Source organism: Gouania willdenowi, chromosome 3 (genome assembly GCF_900634775.1).
Source record: "Gouania willdenowi chromosome 3, fGouWil2.1, whole genome shotgun sequence".
In the NCBI taxonomy this organism is placed as follows: Eukaryota; Metazoa; Chordata; class Actinopteri; order Blenniiformes; family Gobiesocidae; genus Gouania; species Gouania willdenowi.
The window spans coordinates 44,392,499-44,413,825 of NC_041046.1; the positions used below are offsets into that span (position 1 = coordinate 44,392,499).

General features: G+C 39.0%; 1 protein-coding gene across 7 annotated transcripts in view; it reads left to right on the top strand.

Annotated features, from left to right (window-relative positions):
* The window catches only part of tp53bp1 (tumor protein p53 binding protein, 1), a 27,915-nt gene continuing 6,588 nt past the window's right edge, over positions 1 to 21,327 (top strand). The window contains exons 1-25 of one of the 7 annotated variants that reach the window (XM_028474594.1): positions 1 to 58; positions 5,220 to 5,463; positions 6,033 to 6,111; positions 6,591 to 6,675; positions 7,563 to 7,633; positions 7,754 to 7,876; positions 8,165 to 8,216; positions 8,291 to 8,421; positions 9,374 to 9,500; positions 9,576 to 9,664; positions 9,794 to 9,945; positions 10,466 to 10,606; positions 12,294 to 12,786; positions 13,058 to 13,174; positions 13,254 to 13,442; positions 14,231 to 14,297; positions 14,368 to 14,445; positions 15,081 to 15,264; positions 15,411 to 15,470; positions 16,473 to 16,625; positions 16,707 to 16,888; positions 17,405 to 17,551; positions 18,400 to 18,818; positions 19,935 to 20,126; positions 20,995 to 21,156. In XM_028474594.1, the coding sequence (XP_028330395.1) occupies positions 5,284 to 5,463; positions 6,033 to 6,111; positions 6,591 to 6,675; positions 7,563 to 7,633; positions 7,754 to 7,876; positions 8,165 to 8,216; positions 8,291 to 8,421; positions 9,374 to 9,500; positions 9,576 to 9,664; positions 9,794 to 9,945; positions 10,466 to 10,606; positions 12,294 to 12,786; positions 13,058 to 13,174; positions 13,254 to 13,442; positions 14,231 to 14,297; positions 14,368 to 14,445; positions 15,081 to 15,264; positions 15,411 to 15,470; positions 16,473 to 16,625; positions 16,707 to 16,888; positions 17,405 to 17,551; positions 18,400 to 18,818; positions 19,935 to 20,126; positions 20,995 to 21,156 (3,673 nt within the window). In that variant the 5' untranslated portion in view covers positions 1 to 58; positions 5,220 to 5,283. Of the gene's footprint in view, positions 59 to 4,936; positions 5,035 to 5,219; positions 5,464 to 6,032; positions 6,112 to 6,590; positions 6,676 to 7,562; positions 7,634 to 7,753; positions 7,877 to 8,164; positions 8,217 to 8,290; positions 8,422 to 9,373; positions 9,501 to 9,575; positions 9,665 to 9,793; positions 9,946 to 10,465; positions 10,607 to 12,293; positions 12,787 to 13,057; positions 13,175 to 13,253; positions 13,443 to 14,230; positions 14,298 to 14,367; positions 14,446 to 15,080; positions 15,265 to 15,410; positions 15,471 to 16,472; positions 16,626 to 16,706; positions 16,889 to 17,404; positions 17,552 to 18,399; positions 18,819 to 19,934; positions 20,127 to 20,994; positions 21,157 to 21,327 lie in introns of those variants that run through there. The other 6 variants (XM_028474584.1, XM_028474620.1, XM_028474612.1 and 3 more) reach the window with 6 other exon arrangements.

Genomic DNA, 21,327 nt, shown 5'->3' on the forward strand with positions numbered 1-21,327 from the left:
CCCCGCCGCACAACGCGCGCCTCCCCGTGGATGCGGACCGAGGACCAGCGTGCAGGAGGTAAGCACCGCGGCTCTTTGTCTGCTGTTTGACAGCCTCAGAGGCAGATGTCAGCACAACAAAATGAACATGTAGATGTTTTTATTTATTTATAATTTATAATCAGGATGAATGTGTAAAATATGTGTTAAACGTTTTTAGGATCCTGCAGAAAAAAAAGGCGTCACAACATTGTGTGCGTGTGTGTGTGTGTGTGTGCGTTACTTGGGTGTGTGTGTGTGTGTGTGTGTGTGTGTGTGTGTGTGTGTGTGTGTGTGTGTGTGTGTGACCTTATCTTACCTTTAAGGTGAAAGTTCTTCCTCCTCAACCACATGAAAGAAATCAGGAGGAATTTATGAAATAATCCATATATTTATTTTTGCATAGCACCATAAACAATGCACTTATATCACATACAAAACAGGTCAGTTCTCGAGGTGGTGAATACAAAATAATTGTGATTTCATTATTGAAAATTATGAATTGATTCCTAAATTTCCCAAGATCGATTATTGTGATATTGTGATACAAACTATGCAGACGAGACTTTTTGAACTTATATTTTTTAAAAGTGAAGTCAAATAATTCAGCGTCTGACAGATGTTACATGAAAGAGTGATAATGAGCAACAATCTAATGGATAATTATCTAAAACTGATTTGTAATAGAATCGAGACGTCAGTAATCAGAATCAGGACATTAAGCTGATTAACCAGCCTGAGTCTAAAGCTGTGGTTCTCGGCCTTTTCAGCTCACGACCCCCAAAATAAAGGTCCCAGACAGCGGGGACCCCCACTGTAGCTGAAGGTGTTTGAACACATGAATGTTGAAAACAGTCATGTTCAACAGTAATGTTATTTAAAAAGTAGGAACAATTAGTTTCAACTGGTAAATAATGGGCATGACAAATCATGAATGTGGTTAAATTGGCAAAAAATAATCATGAAATCTGGTGAAAAGAGGTTAAAAGTGACAATAATAGGTCAACATATGTGACATTAGGTGTAAAAGTGGTAGAAAGGGTTTATAAGTGCTGAACATGTCTGGAAAGTGGAAAAATGTGTAGAAAAGTCATTGAAATGTGATGTAGAAGTGTCAGAAATGTGAGAAATGTAGCAAAAATACATTAAAAGTAGCAAAAATATGGCAAGAAAAAGTGATGAAAATAAGTTAAAATATGGTGAGTTTGGTGGAATTGTAGAAAAAGGGTAAAAATAAGCAAAAATGGGCTCAAATTATTCAGAAAATATTTATAGTTTTTGAAGCTATCTGGTGACCCCCTCCCAGTGTCTTGCGACCCAAAATTCAATGAAATATGACAATCACATGCCTATATCACATGATGGCTGTCATTTTTAATCTCAAACTGTTGTAAGTGCTCAAAATGCTTAAAGTTTTCTCAAATGATTCCCCCAGATTTAATAAAAAATGGTCACATAATCAAGTACATTTCCTTTCATTCCTCGTCATCACTGGAGCACAGTCGTGTTGGAACAACTAAGGGTCTTCACACAGTGGGAGAATCAACATCGTCCAAAATATCTCAGTTTGCTGAAGCATTAAGATCGTGTCCAAATACTTTTGTCCATGTCTGATCATTAGGATCTTTACATGCAAACAGAAAGGTTTTCTATTTGTTTCATATGTTCGTGTGTAGATTTCACACAAAGGGAGTGCAGACAAGAAACACTCGCTGCCTTTAATATTTGCCTGAAAAAATAAACCTTTTGTTAGCGACCGCAGGCTGACAGGGAAATGTGGCAGTTTCCATGGAAACTGCATCTGCCAGACGATGGGGAAGTTTTGGGTCATGCTGACACGTGCATTAATGTGGAAGGATCAGATTTAGTAGAGCTGCTGTTTTTTTTATCTGTGAAATTACAATCTGCAGCTTTCAGTGTGAATGACTGATTATTCCTCCGTTTGATAAACGGCCTGTTCAGGTTAGCTGATGCTAAATATAGCAACACAGGAAGAAGATACCATCACCTTCATGTTCCTCGTCTCCTTATATTAGGAATAACATCATGGATGAAAAATTCACAAAAACACAACAATATTACATAAGGATGTCCTGATACAACTTTTTCACTTCCGATATGATACCGATATTGGAGCCTTGAGTATTGGCCGATACCAATAGCGAACCGATACAATATCAGCACGAATCATACGTACTTTTATGACTTATTTTGTAGTGTGGAATGTTAGAAAAGGCTTGATCATGTGATGTTACTTAAACAGAGAACATTAGTCAACAACAGTGGGATGAGAAAAACTGACCCATTTATTATTAACCAATTGGTTACATACATTTTAACCTTCAACATAATATCTACAGTATTCTACAATTTAATAAATATCACATAATATATATCAGAGATTTTAGAAACAGTCTGATCAAATCCTATTATCTTTTTCTGGCTGATATCGGACCAATATCCGATATCAGTATCGGATCGGGACACCCCTAATATTAGATAACATTACATTATATTAAATAAAATGCACACTCGAGAGATTTTTGGGGTCCATCCATAAAGTCAGTAAAATGATGGTCCATTGTTCTATGAATCTGTGATAACCACATTTATTTATTCATCTGAATAATATCCACTGTTATCCAGGAACGTTTATTATTATTATTATAGTCATCTTAAAGATGGAAATCCTGGTTTTAATCACTAATAAAATGGTTCAAAGTGATCAAAAATGGTGGAAAAGGAGGTGAAATGGGATTTTTTTTTTTAAACAGAAATTGGTTAAAAGTTGCAAATTAGAGTGAATAAAAACAGACAGAAAAAGTGGAAAAAAGGGTTCAAAGTGTCAATATTAGAACAATTAGTTTAAACTGACATATAGTGGACATGACAAACCATGAATGTGGTTAAATTGGCAAAAACATATTTATTTAATGGTTTATGGAACAGGTACAGTGTACATTAATATCCATATAGAAAATGTACCAGATTTAGCCAGAAGGATATTTTTCATCTGTAGTCTTGAGATACCATTGGTTATGATTTGGCGCTATACAAATAATAGATTGATTGATTGATTGATTGATTGATTGATTGTCCCTGGACAGAATGTTCAAATGTCACCCTGAAAGAAAACAAATTAAAGAAAATATACAGTGAAAAATGTAGCTACATAATAACATATCACATTAACATATTATTCAAAATAATCATGAAATATGATGAAAAGAGCTTAAAAATGACAATAATAGGTCAACATATGTGACATTAGGTGGAAAAGTGGTGGAAATGGTTAATAAGTGTTGCACATGTCTGGAAAGTGGAAAAAAATATGCAGAAAAGGATTACGTGATGTAGAAGTGTCAGAAATGTGAGTAATGTAGCAAAAATGCTTCAAAAGGAGCAAAAATATGGAAAGAAAAAGTGATGAAAAGAGGTTAAAATATGGTGAGTAAAAATGGTCACAAATTGTTAAAAAATAAAATAAAATAATAGTTTTTGAAGCTATCTGGTGACCCCCTCCCAGTGTCTCGTGACACTCCAAAATGGCGACGCCCACATATAAAGGGATGTGTTTTTATGTGTTTGACTACTCGATTATGCTAATGCTAATGCTAATGCTTCTCAAGTCTTGATGATCAGAAACAATGAATAATTATCTGAAAATAATTTCAGATGAAGTTCTGATTTCATTATCATTCACAAGATAACATGATCACGACTCAAACCTTAACAATATATGGGCAAAATTTGGACACATTTGTCCATTTGTTACACTTGTTTTACAAAGCTGAAACAAGTGATTAAGATCTACATTTCCATACTTTTCTTTTATTTGATTTACATTTAAAACTAATGTTAATTTAATGAAAAACAGGAACAGCTGCAGTGCAGGCAGAGACTTTGTTAGTGAGGAAAGAAAAAGTGAAGCTAGATTCTACAGGAGGACCTTAGATTTCCCTCAGAAGTCTCAGTGGGACCAAACAGCCCACTTTACTCTCACATCACATTTATTATGAACACATGCAGGAATGTGGGAAACCTTCAAGTGTCCTTGTAGTTAAAATAAGAGATCTATTTCTGTCATCTTTTTAACAAACACACACATGATGAGAATAATATCACCTCCTCATTTTAAGATCATTTCCCACTAAATCCATTAAAGTCACATGATGACGTGCATTCTCTCCAGTTTCCATTAAAATATACAAGTGATTTTCAACTGGTGGGTTGAGACTCAAAAGTAGATCACTGGGAGTGTTTGATGAAACCCAGCTCAGGGTTAAATCCAGGTTTAACCTCAGAGTCCGGCTCTGTTAAGCCGGGTTCTAACTGGAACGGTGGTTTCATCAACGAGAAAACACCTTGGTTACCATAGTAACACAGTCCGTGGATCAAACCTGCTCCTGACCTGGTTTAATCTGCTGACTCACTCTCATGAAACCACGACATCATTTATTAACGTTGATTTTATTAAATATAATTTTAAATCGATACAAATGACGATAGAATCATTGTTACGTGTTTAATGTTTACCATATTTTTAAGTAGATGATCACTGTCTCCATGTGTTTAAACCATCAGTAATATATATATATATATATATATATATATATATATATAATATAATATAATATATAATATATATAATATAATAAATGAATGTAGAGTGCTTATATATATATATATATATATATATATATATATATATATATATATATATAAATAAAGGCACTCTACATTCATTTATTTAATTTTTTCAATTTTTTGTGTCTGTTTGTTGTTTTTTTTAATGTTATTGACAAAATCCAAAAATGCACAATTCAATTTAACAGAAAGAAGACAAATAATGGAACTCTAAATCTATAAAACTGATTGGTGGAAACTTGTGACGTAGCAGCCGGGCCTCAGCCAATAGGATTGCAGTTCCCAGGTTTGCCGGGAAGGCGGGGAGCCGCAGAGTCACATTGTTGTTTACATGATAAAACATGTGGATAACGATGAATAAAACATCAGGTAAACTGTAAAAACTACACAAACATCATGTGTTACATGTAAAGCGCACACGCCGGCTGTGTGGACGCATTTCCGGTTCATATCTGCTCCTCCGCGGCCTGTTTTGCAGCAGGGTGCAGCGTTAGCCGTTAGCTTGATGCTAACTGCGGAGCTTCCAGGTAACAACACCTCGCTCTGCTCCCCAGGCTTCGCGGGTCTGCGTCGCTGATTGTCGGGTAGCAGCACATCCAGGAGCCGCTCTGTGCTCACATGGATCCCGGTGGGAGTGAGCTGGACTCCAGCCTGCCTCAGCCGGAGAACCCGTGTCTGATCGTGGAGGACTCCCAGCCGGACAGCATGGCCCTGGAGGACGACCCGGAGAGCAGCTACAGAGCCGTGCTGGCCCGGAGGCTGTCCGGCCTGCAGCCCGCGGCCCGCAGCCCCGTGCTGGTAAGAAACAACTAAGAGAGTTTATCACTACAATTAATAGGATTTAAACCACATTTACTTTAAACAAGTATCAAATTAATTGAATTTACAATCTGAACTGTAAATAATTCATCATGTCTTAGCCACATTGATTTATTTGTTAATGCTGTATCAGTTAAAATGTTCTTATCTACCATATTTTTTATTGCACAATTAACCTTTTTTATATTGGATCATTTATTTAGGCATTCATTCATCATTTCATATCATTCTAACAATTATAATGATTCATTATAATCTAACGCATCCCTTACAGTAACTTAGTATTATCAATATCATCATTAGAATAATTATTTATCATTTACCCTATAATTTATTTATTATATTCTGTGTTTTCATAGGAATAATTCTCAGTAACTTTGCCCTTCTACTTCATTGCAATCTGCATTAAAATACAGTAAATTATTGTTATTATTATTATTATTGTTATTATTATTATTATTATAGGGGGAAAAGCACACTGACTTCTGAGTGATTTATAATCTGTCACTGCTTTGTGATGTTGAATATTTTCTCCTCGTCTTTTTCAGGAGCTGATTTCATCACCATCAGGAAGCCAGAGCTCACAGTCACAGAACAACAACAACAACAACAACAAGGCTGGACCAGGTACACACACACACACACACACACACACACACACACACACACACACAACACCAGTGCACAGCCTCTTCCACCGAGCATTCAAATAAGCTTCTTTAAAGGTCCTATATGATGCTATTTTTCACTCATCTCCATTTGTTCTAAGAACCCTAACAACATAATATTGAGGTTTGAGATTTTAGCCTCTGAAACGTTATTTTCTGAGCAGTTCTAAAAACGGGCCTAGCATAATACTGGACCTTTAAAATCAATCAATTCAGAAATAAAACAACTTTATTAGAAATCAACCTCATTTCTTGATTAAAATCCCTTTCAGCTGGAATTTAAAACAATAGCTTGACAGAAATATTTCCCCTGAGCGTTCTTGTTCTGACACAAACTTTAGTTTCATTTTGAAGGACTTTATCTTTCTATTGCCTTAGATTATGTCCCCTGGCTGTGCGTTCCTTCTAAATTAATAGCGTTTGTCTGTTTTTTTGCAGGTTTTCCAGCATCCGTCGACGCCTCAGGACTTCAGGAGAGTCAGAGTCAGATCATCAGCGTCTGCTCTCCTTCTAACGGGAGGAAGTACGTTAGCTGCAGACGTTGATGTTCTCAGTGATCACTAGGGATGTAACAATTAATCGTAAGGCAGTTAAAAATCGATTCATAGGTATCACGATTGACATCGATACTTTGAAAATTGAATCGCAGTACTTTTTTTAAACAGCAGAGGGGGCTATATATTTATCCCTTCTTTTGTCCAGCAGTGTACACAGCGGGCAGAGTCTGCAACTTCTTTCTTTCTGGCCGCCATCTACTCTTAAACATGTTCATAAATGATTCCTTACCCTTTTAGCACCGAAAGAATATCTGTAATATTACGTGAATATCTGTAAAAGTCGCGTTTTTCTATTAGCTCTACTAGCTCTTCTTCACTGTGAGAATTTCTGCATGCCAACCGACCACTGGGTTACCAGCGCCCTCTGCTGGTCCAAACAAATATCTGACGTAAATACAGTAAAATGACTTCTTTTTTTAAGTCCAATTGTTAAGGCACAAAATACATTTTCAGTTGCACTTTTAAAAATATAACTATTATGCAGTTTTGCATTGTTTACTATAGAACCAGAATTTAAATCAATAGGTTTCTTCTTCATTTGTATTATTCCTTTATTTATTTAATTCAAGAGTTATTTTTAGTTAAATTGCATTGTTTTGAATAGTTTATAAAGAGATTATTTTGACAATGAAAAATAAAAGGAAAATAGTACAGTATTTTCTAGTTTTTTCCCCCCCAAAAAATAAAGGAATATTTTTCAGTCATTTATATACAGTCCCATTTTGTAAATTAAATCGTGAGAGAATCGTATCGTAAACCCAGTATCGTGAATCGAATCGTATCGGGAGTTGAGTGAATCGTTACATCCCTAGTGATCACACAGCAGTAAACTGTTGATGTTGTTATTCATCAGGATTCCCTCAGCGATGAACTCTGAAATGGATTCTGGAGCCGATTCGACGACGCACTGCGTTCAGACTGATGGTTGGTTTAGTTTCTGCTTTTTCACACGTTGGATGATTTTAAGACGGAGAACTTTCACACGAGAGATTGCAGTCCTAGAAGCTCAGTGTGTGTGTGTGTGTGTGTGTGTGTGTTTTTCAGGTGGATCTTCTCAGTTTGGGTTTCTGGAGCTATCTCAGAGTCAGGATGTAGTTGGTGAGGACCAGAACAGCCTGAGGATGAACTCTGACCTTCAGTCCAAGAACGAGAGTTACTGTAAACCAGGTTTGTGTTTTTTCATCCCTCAGAGAAAAACCTCATTTATGTTTATGAAATCATGCCAAACATGCTTCATATTAGGGTTGTGCATCTAATGGACCTCATGATTTGATTAATCAATGATTTTAACTTTTTTTTTTATGCATCATTTTTTTTCTTTTCCTCACTTTATGGCTATTTCTTACTTTTAAACAAGGTATATGTGTCGCTATCACGATTATCTTTATTTATCAGACCCTACTCAATGGTTGTAAATGAGATGAGTTAGTTACGTTATTTCACATCCTTTCTCAGCAGAGCAGCAGAAGATCAGCGACAGACCGTCAGAGGATCCCAGAGCAGTCAGGTAACTGCACACATGTTCTCAGCTCTTCTTCTGTGCTGGAGGACCTTCTTAACGTCAGCGTTCTGTTCCTCCAGCAGCTCGTCAGAGTCTCGTAGCGCCAACCCACGACTCAGCGTTCAGGCTCTGCTTCACTCTCAGAACCTTCAGGAACCAGAGTGTGATCTACTGTCGTCACAGGACGACATGTTCGACGCCAACAAGTCCAGTACGTTCACACTTTCACCTCACCACTGCAGCTTTACTTTACATTCAGCTTTATTTTACTCAAATCCAGGAGTTGTTCCTTTTTTTCTCATTTGGTTATTTTTGCTTTATTTCTTTTCTTTAGGTTTATTTTTATAAATGTTAAAAATTTCACAGAATATCTTGTGAAACAGGATTCTTATTCATTTCTTTAAATTTCACTCTCCAGAACAGACATGGGCCACATGCAGCTCTCGGTTTACTTTTCTCCAGCCCCCAAAGTAAACGTACAAAATGACAGAAAAATACACAAAACAAGAGCGAGAATACATTAAAAAATACAAATAATTACAACATTGCAGGAAAACACAGTAAAAGACAAGATAAAAAACACAGAAAATACTCCAAAAACACACAAAACTACTACAAAAATGAACAAAACATCAACAGTAGTACACAAAATTAATTCTAAAAATATACAAAATTACAGAAAATGATGACAAAAGTACACAAAAAGACAAGAAAAACATGATAAATGACTCTGCAAACCCTCAGTACTCACACACAAGCAAAACGACAGCAGAAATACACAAAAAATACTCGGAACAACATGAAATGGCAACACAAATACACATTATGACTCCAAAAAACATATATTTTACAGAAAAAAGTCTCGTTATCTTGAGATCTCGAGAAAATTAAGTCGTGATTACAGGAAAATTGAGGGAAAAAAATGTATGAATGCATGGTCCTTTAGGGCTTCCGTATTTAACAACTAATTAACATGTTAAAGTAATTTTGACTGCACTAATTTAAATATGTTTATTTCATGAAGTGGATTTTGTTGATTTAATATCAGAAACCATGAATTCTGCTTCCTGTTCTTCCTCTGAGTTGCTCATTGTCTCCCCCTGCTGGGCGTGTTTAAGAGTTGTGTGTGTGTTTTCATTTGCCATCCTGTGCCTTGCTTATAGGCACTGCGGTGGACAGCACAGTGTCTGAGGCGGAGCAACTCGGCCCGCCCACTCCGACCCCTGCCCGCACCCTGGGTCTACTGCATCTGTCTGGACAGGGAACGCTGGTGCAGGAGAGTCTGTCCCAGTGAGTCACATTACACATGACTGTCTCACACACACACACACACTTTGTTATTTTAAACTCAATTTCTCATTTCAGAAGCTCTGCTGACTTTGTCGCTCCGACCCCAGAAAGTTACTCACACACTCCTCTGATTGTCCCCAGCTCACCGACAGCACCAGAGAACGGTGAACGCACACGCACACGCACACACGCACACACACACACACACACACACACACACACACACACACACACACACACACACACACACACACACACACACACACAGTGCTGATATATTCGTGTTTCCTCAGGTGCTGATGAGCCCATGGACACGTCACCACACCCACAATCAGACGCTCCCACTAAGTTCCACCTCTCCTCCTCTGCTCCCGTTACCCACAATGCCTCTGCTGTGGTGGTGGGGCGGAGCCTGTCTGTGCCGTCCCAGCCTGAGCTCTCTCATGTATGGACCACACACACACACAAGGGCATGTCTCGTGCAGGGGTTCTCAACCTTGGGGTCACCAGATGCCTCCAAGAAACCTAAGAATATTTGTTGAAAGTTTTGAGCCCATTTTTGCTTATTTTTACATTTCTGACACTTCGACGTCACGTTTTAATACCTTTTCCACACATTTTTTTCCCACTTTCCAGACATGTTCAGCACTTATCAACCATTTCCATCACTTTTACACCTAATGTCACATATGTTGACCCATTATTGTCACTTTTAACCTCTTTTCACCATATTTCATACTTATTTTTGCCAATTTAACCACATTTACAATTTTTCATGCCCATTATTTGCCAGTTTAAACTAATTATTTCTACTTTTTAAATTATATCACCCCAACACTTCCACTCCATTTCTGCCACCTTTAAGCTAATATTGACTCTTGGAACCTTTTTTTTTTTTTACCACTTTTTCTGTCCGTTTTTTGTGATCATCTCTAAACACCGTTGTGTTGTATTTTTCTGCTCAGGACGCGTTTGTTCCAACTCCGAGTCTGGAGCCGCAGCAGAAATCTGAGAACAAGTCCACGTCTCAGCTGATGGACTCATCCGTCTTCACTCCACTGCAGCTTTCTGTCAACACACAGAGCTGCAGCACAGCAGGAGTCCAGGTATTTATCATTTGTATTCATTTAAAAATAATTGAATCAATTTATTAGTACCAAGATCTTTTTGGTTTCTTTGGTTTCCATCAAAATGTCCAGGAACTATTTTTAGTAAGGGGTAGTTATCATGGATTGTTCATATCTGAGTTTCCACCATGGGTTGAGATCCTGAAAGCACCAAAAATAGCCTGAAGAGCCTCAACCTTGTAGGTAGAACCTTTGATGGAGCAGATTTATAATGTAATATAAGTGTAATCGTAGCAGTCAGTTTTAAAGGGATCCTCCACTGTTTTTACAAATGTGACTTAAAATCTTTGAATGGTATTTATTAGTAGATTTATGCCTCACAAAACACATAATTATCCACCGTATTCATTTAATTAACTTTTAAAAATGGGACTCGGATCCAACTCTGTGGTTTGGTAGTAGACAATGAAGCAGAGAGGAAGAGCTCTCCTAAGGGTGGCTGAAGTTTGCGAGTGCCATTAATCTTATGTGTGGGAGTCCTTTTATCCTCTGGGTTTGTGCGTTTTCAACAGTCCATCATTACTTCCTTGGAGCTGTCGCCCCCTGCGGTCACAGATTTATTTTGTTGTAACTGTTTTTATCCTCTTTCTGTATACAAAAGAGGTTTAAATCGATATCTTTAACTTTTCCTGTTTATTTAGAGCAACCAAAAGCAGAACAAGTTGTTATTTTGACTGAAAAAGCTGTAAAATGATCTAAAAATCAGTCTGAATGTTTCACTCCAATAGAAAACAATGGATGTTTACAGGCAGTGGGGCCATGTGACATCATCAATCACATGATTTCAAGATGGAAGAACACAGGCTCTAAAACTGTAAAGTAGTCCCATTTTTAAAAGGTAATGAAATGAATATGGTGCATAATAATGTGTTTCATTAGAAATAGATCTATTAATAAGGACATTTCAAATGTTTTAGGCCAAACTTGTAAAAACAGTGGAGGATCCATTTAAACACGACTCAGGTGTCATTAATCAGAACATTAGCTCTGGCTGTTCTAAAGTTCTCCTCTGATAAATCAACTCTGGGATGAAGTTTAATTCTGTGGTTTCAGCGGTGAAAACTCAGAACGGTCAATGAAAAGTTCTTAGTCTGAGGCAGAATTACAGCCTCCATAAATGAATCTTGACACATAAACATCAGTGTTTAGTTTGCCAGAACCAAAGATGTAAATCATGCCTAGTATTGGGAATTCACATCTTGCGGGCAACTCAGACGTCAACGGGTGAAAAAGGGGGGAACTTAGTTCCAGTGAGATATATAACTGCCCCAATAGTAACAATACCCAAAACTGAAAAGTTCTGGGCCATTTTGGTGGAAGCGCGGCTAAAACACACTCACTGACAAATGTGCTGGTGTAGAAACATGTATAGGAACCTTCTACCCACAGATTAAAAAAAAACTATATAAAAGACATGTAACATTTTTATCCTGAACTGTCTGTGTTTTAATCCTTGGAACCAAAGTTGTAAATCGTGCATAGTAATGAAAATGCAGACATTGATAGACCATGGGGAGGATACAGTTCTGTGGAGAAAACGACCCTGAACTTAAAAGTTCTGGGTCTGTTCAGTGGAAACGTGGTTACTTGTTACAGAAACGGATAGAAAACCATTTCTCTTGAATTGTTTTGAAACGTTCTATAAATAAAGTTTTATTGATTGAAGGAGGACGACAGCCAGGCCACGCAGATAGAAGAAGAACCAGAGGAACCCAAACCATCCAATGGCGACTCAGCTGAGATTAAACCATCCGACCCCCCTCAAGTTGACAGACTGAAACCTGACACCTCCCTGAAGGAGGCGGGGTCTAACTGCTGCGTCCCTGAGACCCCGTCCACTCTGCCCTCTCAATCTGTCGTTTCTACGTCGCCTGCGGTTGCCGTAGTAACGGGCAGCTCAGGTCTGAAAGGCGGCGGCGGCGGGGGTCGCTCTCAGGAGGCGGAGCCTCCTGGAGCGTCTGGATTAGCTCTGGTCCTCACCCAGGAGGAGGAGGACAGTGTCTCCATGGTTACCGACGCCACGCCTCAGCCAATCAGAAGCAAAGCCACCAACGGCCACCGATCCCTGCCTCTGGGGATGGAGGTGTCTGATAGGCTGTCGCAGACTGAGGGGGCAGGGCCTGAAGCTAAAGAGAAGAGTTTGAGTGACAGCTCTGGAGGTGAGTTATTTCTTTCTTTTTTTGCTTTCCTGTATGAGGAGAGATTTGTTTCAAAAATGTTCACTAATATATCCACAATGTTACACATTTTACACACGTGAAAATCTAAAAAAAACACGTGAACATCTAAGACACATGAAAATAAAAAAAATACACGTAAATGTGAAACATGTAAAAATGCGTGAAAATCTAAAACGAAAACTTCCAGAATTCCTGAAGCGTTGTGAATAATTCCTGACTCCTCTGCGTTGTTTCTCTTCTTCTGCTACAGAAATCTCTTTCCACTTCACCCTTCCTAAGGACGGCGAGCTGATTGGTCCAGCTGTGGGCTCCTCCCCTCCGTCCATCCACAGGCTGAAGCAGACGATGAGACACAGCACTCCCATCGGTACGGCCCTTCAAAATAAGAGCCTCTGTGCGGCAGTTGTAAGGGCGTCTCATTGTTTGTTCTCCTCGTGTTTCTCCAGAGACCGCCTCCTTCTCCAAAACACCCGAGTCTGCGGCCGACGTCTCAGCGGACGTGGCGCTGGCCGGTGGTGACTCAGCGTGCGGCGCTAGCAGCGAGGCGTCTGATGGCGGCGACGGGAAGCTGAGTCTGAGGATGAAGCTGGTGACTCCAGTGGAGGAAGGAAGCTCAGATCGCTTCAGTCTGCAGAGTGAGGAACAACCCGTCACGCTAAGGGCGTTCGATCTGACGATATTACATCATGAATGATTAAAATATGACGACGATCTGCCAAATCTTGGAGATCGTAGAACTCTCTGTATTGCACATTTCATCCCTCGCGGTGCCTCGTCTGTGTCCATACACAGCAACATCCTTAGAGTTACTAGTAAATCACATCATTTACTAGTCAGGCTTATATCAGCACTACAAACACACCGAATCTTTAATCAGAGCAGGAGCCACATGACCCCTCCAGGCTGTGATTGTCTTAAAGGGACCAGGTTCTGAATGTGGTTTAAAAACAACTTTCAGCAACTCAGAGCTGCCCCGAAAGAACCAACACTACAGAAAATAATCAAACATTTCAGCATTAATAAAGGAAAAAGTCAGAAACAAAATGTTGATATTGTTCTGCGAGTGATTAATAAAATGATCTTTGTGGCGTTTTTATCCACTGACTTTGACCCATTGTTGTTTTTCTTGTGAAACTAAAATCAAGTTTAAGTCGCCTCTCGCCATTTTGAGGAAAAAATAGAGATATGAATATTGGTCCATATCACCCAGGCCTAATGTAACCAAAGTTTGATGAATTTCTTGCATACATTTTTAAAAATGTTTAATAAGTACCCTGACTTAAATTATATTTAATCCCTTTATTCTCCATTTAGGGCAATGATTTTAAGTAGGTGTGAAAATAGTCTGAATGAAAGAATTGTGATCGTAATTTTACAAAAATAAAATCCTGATATGAATATGACTCGTTGTTTTTCTCTGCAGAGCCACAGCTGTCAGAGGAGGGTGCAGCGGTTGTCAGGGAAATGACAGCATCCAAGGCCGTAACCAGGTAGCTAGTTTTTGTCTATGTGTGCTCCTCCTAACGTTAAACTGATGTTTGACCTTCTGATGACCTCCAGCAGTCCCTCAGTGTTCACGCGGGTCCGTCAGGTCCACAGACGGCAGCAGGAGGCAGAGGACAACGCAACAATCGTCAGGTAAACAAATTGTGAATCTGGTTAAATTGGCAAAAATAATCATGAAATCTGGTGAAAAGAGGTTAAAAGTGACAATAATGGGTCAACATATGTGACATTAGGTGTAAAAGTGGTGGAAAGGGTTTATAAGTGCTGAACATGTAAAAATGTGCAGACAAGACATTAATTTCTGACACTTCTACATCACATTTCAGAGTAAAGTAGCAAAAATACATTAAAAGGAGCAAATATATGGAAAGAAAAAGTGATGAAAATAGGCTAAAATATGAAAGTTTGATGTAGTTGTAGAAAAAGGATAAAAATAAACAAAAATGGGCTCAAATTGTTCAGAAAATATTCTTAGTTTCTTGAAGGCATCTGGCGACCCTCTCCCAGTGTCTCACGACCCCAAATAGGGTCCTGACCCCTAGGTTAAGAACCCGTGGTTTAAAGAAGCCAAATCAGTGGGCGTTATATAAGATGTAGAATGTTAGGAGCACAGGGACGTGCTGGAGAACAGGCTCTCGGCTCCCACAGTGTGGTTGTAATTAGGTATGCATGGCTGACTAATTTAATCTAATAATCATATCTCACTTTAGTCTGTGTCTCTGAGGGACAGCACGTGTGAGTGAGTTGTGTTTTCCCTGCTTTATCAGGAGTGAACTGTTCAGCTCACCTCAGACCTGCTCTCAGACGTCGTCTCTGGGGTGTCGGAGCCTCCCCAACAGCCAATCAGAGGCTCCGCAGCAGGACCAGGCAGCAGAGCCCAAACACACTGCTCTGAGTCCCCAGGGAAGACGGGAGCAGGGGGCGGAGTCTCAACAGGCCACGCCCACTAAGGTAAGTGTCTATTGTCTAATCTCAGTATGTGGATGTTCAACCTAAAGCTGAACTAAAGAGTCATGTCCTTTCATATGTGTATATATATATATATATACACACTTTATAAACCACAGCTTTAAGGTGTCACATGACGTGTGTTTCAGAGGGCGACGCCCCATCAGAACAGCACCGACCCCTCCATGCTTCGCTCTCCAGCAGAACGGGTACGTACGTCAACCCAGATCTGAGGATTCTGGGCTCTTAGCGTGAGAACTCAAACATTTCAAAATAAAATGTATGATAAATAATTATGACCATATAATTTGTATCTTTGGAATCTCTGAGTCCTAATTAGGACACATGTATCTCATAACTTACATTCTATGTTGTATTTACGAATTTATATTTCATATTTTTTCATAATTCTGACTTAATTTCATACTTGTCACTTTTTGTAAATACGTCATATCTGGAGTTTATAATTATGGCTATTTATTATTTAGGACTTTTTTAAAATCTTATAACCCTGACTTTTAATTGCATAATTATGCCTTATTTTATAATTGGGACTTTTAATTCTAGTAAATATGCCTTTTATTTTGTAAATACAATTTTTTATGTCATCATTTGGACTTATGACATACATAAGTCATAATATGACATAATTGTGTGTCTGGTAATTATGACATCTTAATTTGAAATTTTGGTTTCATCACTTTATTTCATAATCATGATTTTATTTCATGATAATGACTTTTTTTATTGTAAATACAACATTCTGTCTCTAGTTTATATTTATGACTATTTAATATTTATGACTTTATTGCATGATGACTTATTTTATTTTAGTAAATATGCTTTTTATCTTGTGAATTTGAATTTTACTTCAGAATTGTGAGGGTCTTGTAATTACAGCATTTTTATCACATAATTTTTAAGATATCTTGTGTGTTTTTTTAAGCAGGTTATTTTATTTAGCAACCACATGTTTTTTAGCAACACAAACAATACAAAAAAACACAAAACCATAGAAAAAAACAACAAAAACAGAGAAAGAACTAATAATTCTGACGTCGTATCTTTGTAATTTTGACGTTTTGACTTCGTTTCCCAGCAGGAATCTTTAGAACCCGCTCTGACACTCTCTCTCTCTCTCTCTCTCTCTCTCTCTTTCTCTCTCTCTCTCTCTCTCTCTCTCTCTCTCTCTCTCTCTCTCTCTCTCTCAGGCTGAAGCAGAATCTCCGCCCATCAGACGAGCAGCCGCTCCGTCTCACCGTAGACACGTGCGCACCGTGCAGGAGGTGCGAACCACCGTCACACGGACAATCACAGACGTTTACTACGAGGACGGGAAGGAGGTGGATCGCAGAGTCACTGAGGTGGGGGTGGAGCTTCAGTCTGTACGTGTGTGTGTGTGTGTGCTGTAGCAACTCCCTGTTTCACTGTTTTCTGTCTTCCAGGAGAGCGAGGAGCCCACGGTGGACTGTCAGGTGTTCGACAGCGACATCTCTCCGTGTCGCACCGGCAGCTCCTTGACCTCCGGTGACCTCGCTGACATCAGCTCTCTGTCGTCCAAAGCATCGGGCACCAGCAGCAGACCTGACTTCGTTATGCCGCCTGGTCGAGGGGCCAGAACCAACAGGTACCATCACTGTAGAAGCGTCTCCGTTGCCTCGGCAACCCTGACCCCTCCTCCTCAGCCTCAGCACGCCCTCCCCTCTTTAACCTTCTCTGACTCTACGCTGTGGGTTCTTTACTTTCGGACGCAGGTCGACTCAGGCGCTGATCCAGACTCACCGTTAGCCGCTAGCATGTTAGCTTGGACACACAATGACACTGAGATTTCAACACTGGAAAAATATCAGCCATGGAATGTTAGAATAAAACAATAAATAAATAAAACAATTTTAAATATTTAAAAAAATATATCAAGATTACAAAGTCACATTTAAAAAGTTAGAATCACAAGATATTGCATGATAAAAACAACGAAACAAATTCCTTTCAAAATATTTGTATTTCCTCAAAGTAAGTATGTCTCAAAACTCTGCTTTTTGGCTTGTAATTGGCTTAAGATCTAGCTTACCTCCACCACAGTCCTGGATCAGTGTTTGTGTGTCCTGACCGTCCCCTTCACCTCCCCTCTGTGTGTCTGCAGTCCCAGGAGGGGAGGCGGTCCCCGGCACAGGGGTCAGCGGGGTCACAGGGGTGAAAGGGCGAGCCCTGGCCACGCCCCCCTGGGCTCCTCGTCCTTAGTCCCGCCCTCTCCCAGAGGAAGGGCGAGGCGGGGCCGACCTCCGTCCAGGTGAGTCTCACAGGGAGGCTCACGGAAAGCAGCTTTTCACGCTAACGCTAACACTCGCTACTCACCACCTCACAGCTTCCTTTTATTCTGAAAGTCTGTTTGACAACAACTGCATATTTCTGTCTGAGTGTTGTTGGTAAAGATGCCAAAGGTTAATTCATTATTCAGTTTTATTAAATATATAAAGTCATTTTTAAATATATATAAAAATTTGTGTCTACGTTTAAAACACGTTTTAATGTAAATTAAAGAATAAATAGAATGTGTGTGTGTGTGTGTACAAGTGTTTGTGTGTGTGTGTGTGCACCCACGAGTGTGTTTGTGTAAGCAAGAGTGTGTGTGTGTGCGAGCGTTTGCATTCTCATTCTATACTATCTGATTCATCGAATCATTTATTCATTTATTGACCGATTATGAAAATAGTCGTTAGTTGCAGTTCTACAAATTTCATACAGTATATTAAATATAATTTTTTAACTTTAATGCTTCATACATTTAATTTAACATTTAAATTCAAAGGAGTTAAAGTTGGTAAAGATACTAAGAAGGTAAATAATACTCTGAAATTTAAACTATTAATTTAAATACTTTAAATATATATATATATATATATATAAAAAAACATTTATTTTAACTGTTTAAAAACAGAAAAATAAACAAAAAATTTAAAAATATTTGAAAAATATGTAAAGACAGTTTAAAAAATATATCTAAACATTTTTTTTAAATATTTAAAACCAATTTAAAATATATATATTAAGAAAATACATTTATTTAATTTCAAGTGTATAAACATTTTATTTTGTAATTAAAACCTGTTTTTGCTCTAATATTGTGCTCTCTCTCAGAGGAGGAGGGGTCTCTCTGCAGAGGCCTGCCCCCCTCGGCTCCTTGTCGTCCTCGGAGGACGAGCCGATTGGTCGGATGCTGCCCCCGCCCGTCCCCGTCAGCCCCTCCGAGCCCGAGCCGCTCACGCATTCCGACTCCCTGCGCTCGTCCCCAGAGGACGATGGCGCTCCGAGGGCCCCGGGCCCCTCGGGGGGCGGGGGCAGCAGCTTCGTGGGGCTGCGCGTGGTCGCCAAGTGGTCGTCCAACGGCTACTTTTACTCAGGACGCATCATCAGCGACGCCGACGAGGGGCGCTTCAGGCTGCGATTCGACGACGGTTACGAGTGTGAGGTGGCGGGGAGGGACGTGCTGCTGTGTGACCCCATCCCTCTGGACACGGAGGTGACCGCCCTGCTGGAGGACCAGTTCTTCAGCGTAGGTGAGAGAAAGGATGACCTTGCACTTTTTACTTTATTTTTCATGACAACGATCACCAAATAAACCGAGTCATTAAACATATTTTACTGTTTATTCACATCTAGCTACAGTCATTCATTATCCTTTAAAATGTTTTATTACCAATTTTTCATATTTAGTCTGAGTCCAAATATTTTTAATAGTTTGTATTTATTGTATTATTCAAGTTCTTCAGATTAATGTTTCATAAAACAATTATTTTATCTATGGTGAAATGTAATTTAATATCATTTATTGCACTTTAAAGTAAGTTTTAATGCAGATTTAAATCCAACTTCATATATTAAATAATATAATATTTTATACTTTATTGCTTAACAATTAAATTCAAAGGAGCTAAAGTTGATACAGCTATTAAAGGATTAAATAATGCTTTTTAAAATATATTTAAAAATTTACTTTTTTAAGAACTTAAACTTTTTCACGTTTGAATGCAGTCAATAATAATAATAAACACTTCAGATGAATCTCTGCATTCATCAGTCACAGGATAACATGATCACTAGACAAACCATAACAGTGTGAGATTTTAATGGAAATTATGGATGGAATTAAACATATTTGTCCTTTTGTCACATTTTCTAGACATTCAGTCACACTTTTATCAGTTGAAATAATGTCTAAATGTGTGATAATTTCTGTGACATGTTAAAGCCTGATTTTACATAAAAGAGAGATTAGAGGGTTTTCACCGCGTCGTCAAACAGGAAGTGGCCATGTTGGAGGTACTCAGGGTTACCGAATGTGGAACTTAAGGAAATGGTGAATTATTGTTAATGGCTGTACCAATCGGTCAGACCATGAAAAACATTTAGAGTTTTATAGACTGTTAAAAGTTAGAACAAATCAGGGAGAACAGTGTCAACAGTTATCAGAAGAAAGGAGGCGCTAGTGGTTAGCGAAGCTAAACCAGGATCTACGAGGAAAACATCTGGACAACATCTGAATGTGTTGGACCCATTACTTCACAGTGTGAGTCTGTTTCTCCACATTATGGAGGTTACGTAGACTAATAGTGACGCTGAAACCATCTCCCACTTCTTCTCTCACATCGTTGCGGGTCCTCCTGTTTCCTCAGGCGTGGTGAAGGGCCACAAATCTGAGGGCCAGGACCTGTTCTACAGCGTGGAGAGAGACGGTCAGAGACAGTGGCACAACCGCACCGCCGTCATCCTGTCCCTGGACCAGGGCAACAGACTGAGGGAGCAGCACAGCCTGGGACCCTACGAGCCCACCACCCCCCTCACAAAGCCCTCCGACATCAGCCTGGGTAAGGCTTCAGTTACCGTGCCAACGCAAGGGTTCTCAACCTTGGGCACACAAGACACTGGGAGGGGGTCCCCAGATGCCTTCTAGAAACTAAAAAGATTTTGACCCTTTTTCTGTAACTACACCAAACTCACCATATTTTAACCTATTTTCATCACTTTTTCTTGTCATATTTTTGCTCCTTTTAATGTATTTTTGCTACATTTCTCCCATTTCTGACACTTTTTCCACTTTCCATATGTTCAGCACTTATAAACCCTTTCTACCACTTTTCCACCTAATGTCACATGTTGACCCATTATTGTCACTTTTCACCTCTTTTCACCATATTTCATGATTATTTTTGCCAATTTAACCACATTCACCATTTTTCATGATCATTATTTACCAGTTTAAACTAATTAATGAATTTTAATTATCGTTTATCACCTTAAATGCAAATTTCATTTATTAAATTATGTTTTATCTTTATTCTTTAATACCTTTTAATTTAAATTATTAGATGGTTGAATATTAGTTTATGAAATGTGATTTTAAATACTTAATGTTTCTTAAATCCCTGTTTTTATCCACTCTAATTTGCAAATTTTAACCAATTTCTGTGCTTTTTAAAATCCCATTTCACCACTTTTTCCACCATTTTTGGTCACTTTGAACCATTTTATTTGTCATTAAAACAATAATTTCCATCTTTAAGATGACTATAATAATAATAATAAACTTCCTGGATAACAGTGGATATTATTCAGATGAATAAATAAATGTGGTTATGTTTATTGGGGGTCGGGGGCTGAACAGGTTGAGAACCACGGTGCTAACGTGTGGCTTTAATGATGTTCTTTGTTCTAAACGTTCTCCTATCCTCACAGACAACTTGGTGGAGGGCAAACGGCGACGCACGGGAACCCCCACTCGCTCCTCCAGCAGCCCACAGACTCCAGGCCCCTCCTCCGGCAAGAGGAAGCTGACGGCCAGCAAAGAGGGCCGCACCCCGGCCAAGAGGGGGCGCAGGGGGGCGGGGACTAAAGCCGGTACGGCGCCGGTTCTCCTGGACTTTTAGATAAATTAACTGAACTTTTTAAGGATTTTGTTTTTTAAAGTGACTTTTAGATAAACTGTGTTTTAAACTTTTTAGGGTGTAAATAATTCAACGTTGTTTAAGCTTCAGTCTAAACTTTACGTTAGAAAGTTCTTATTTATTA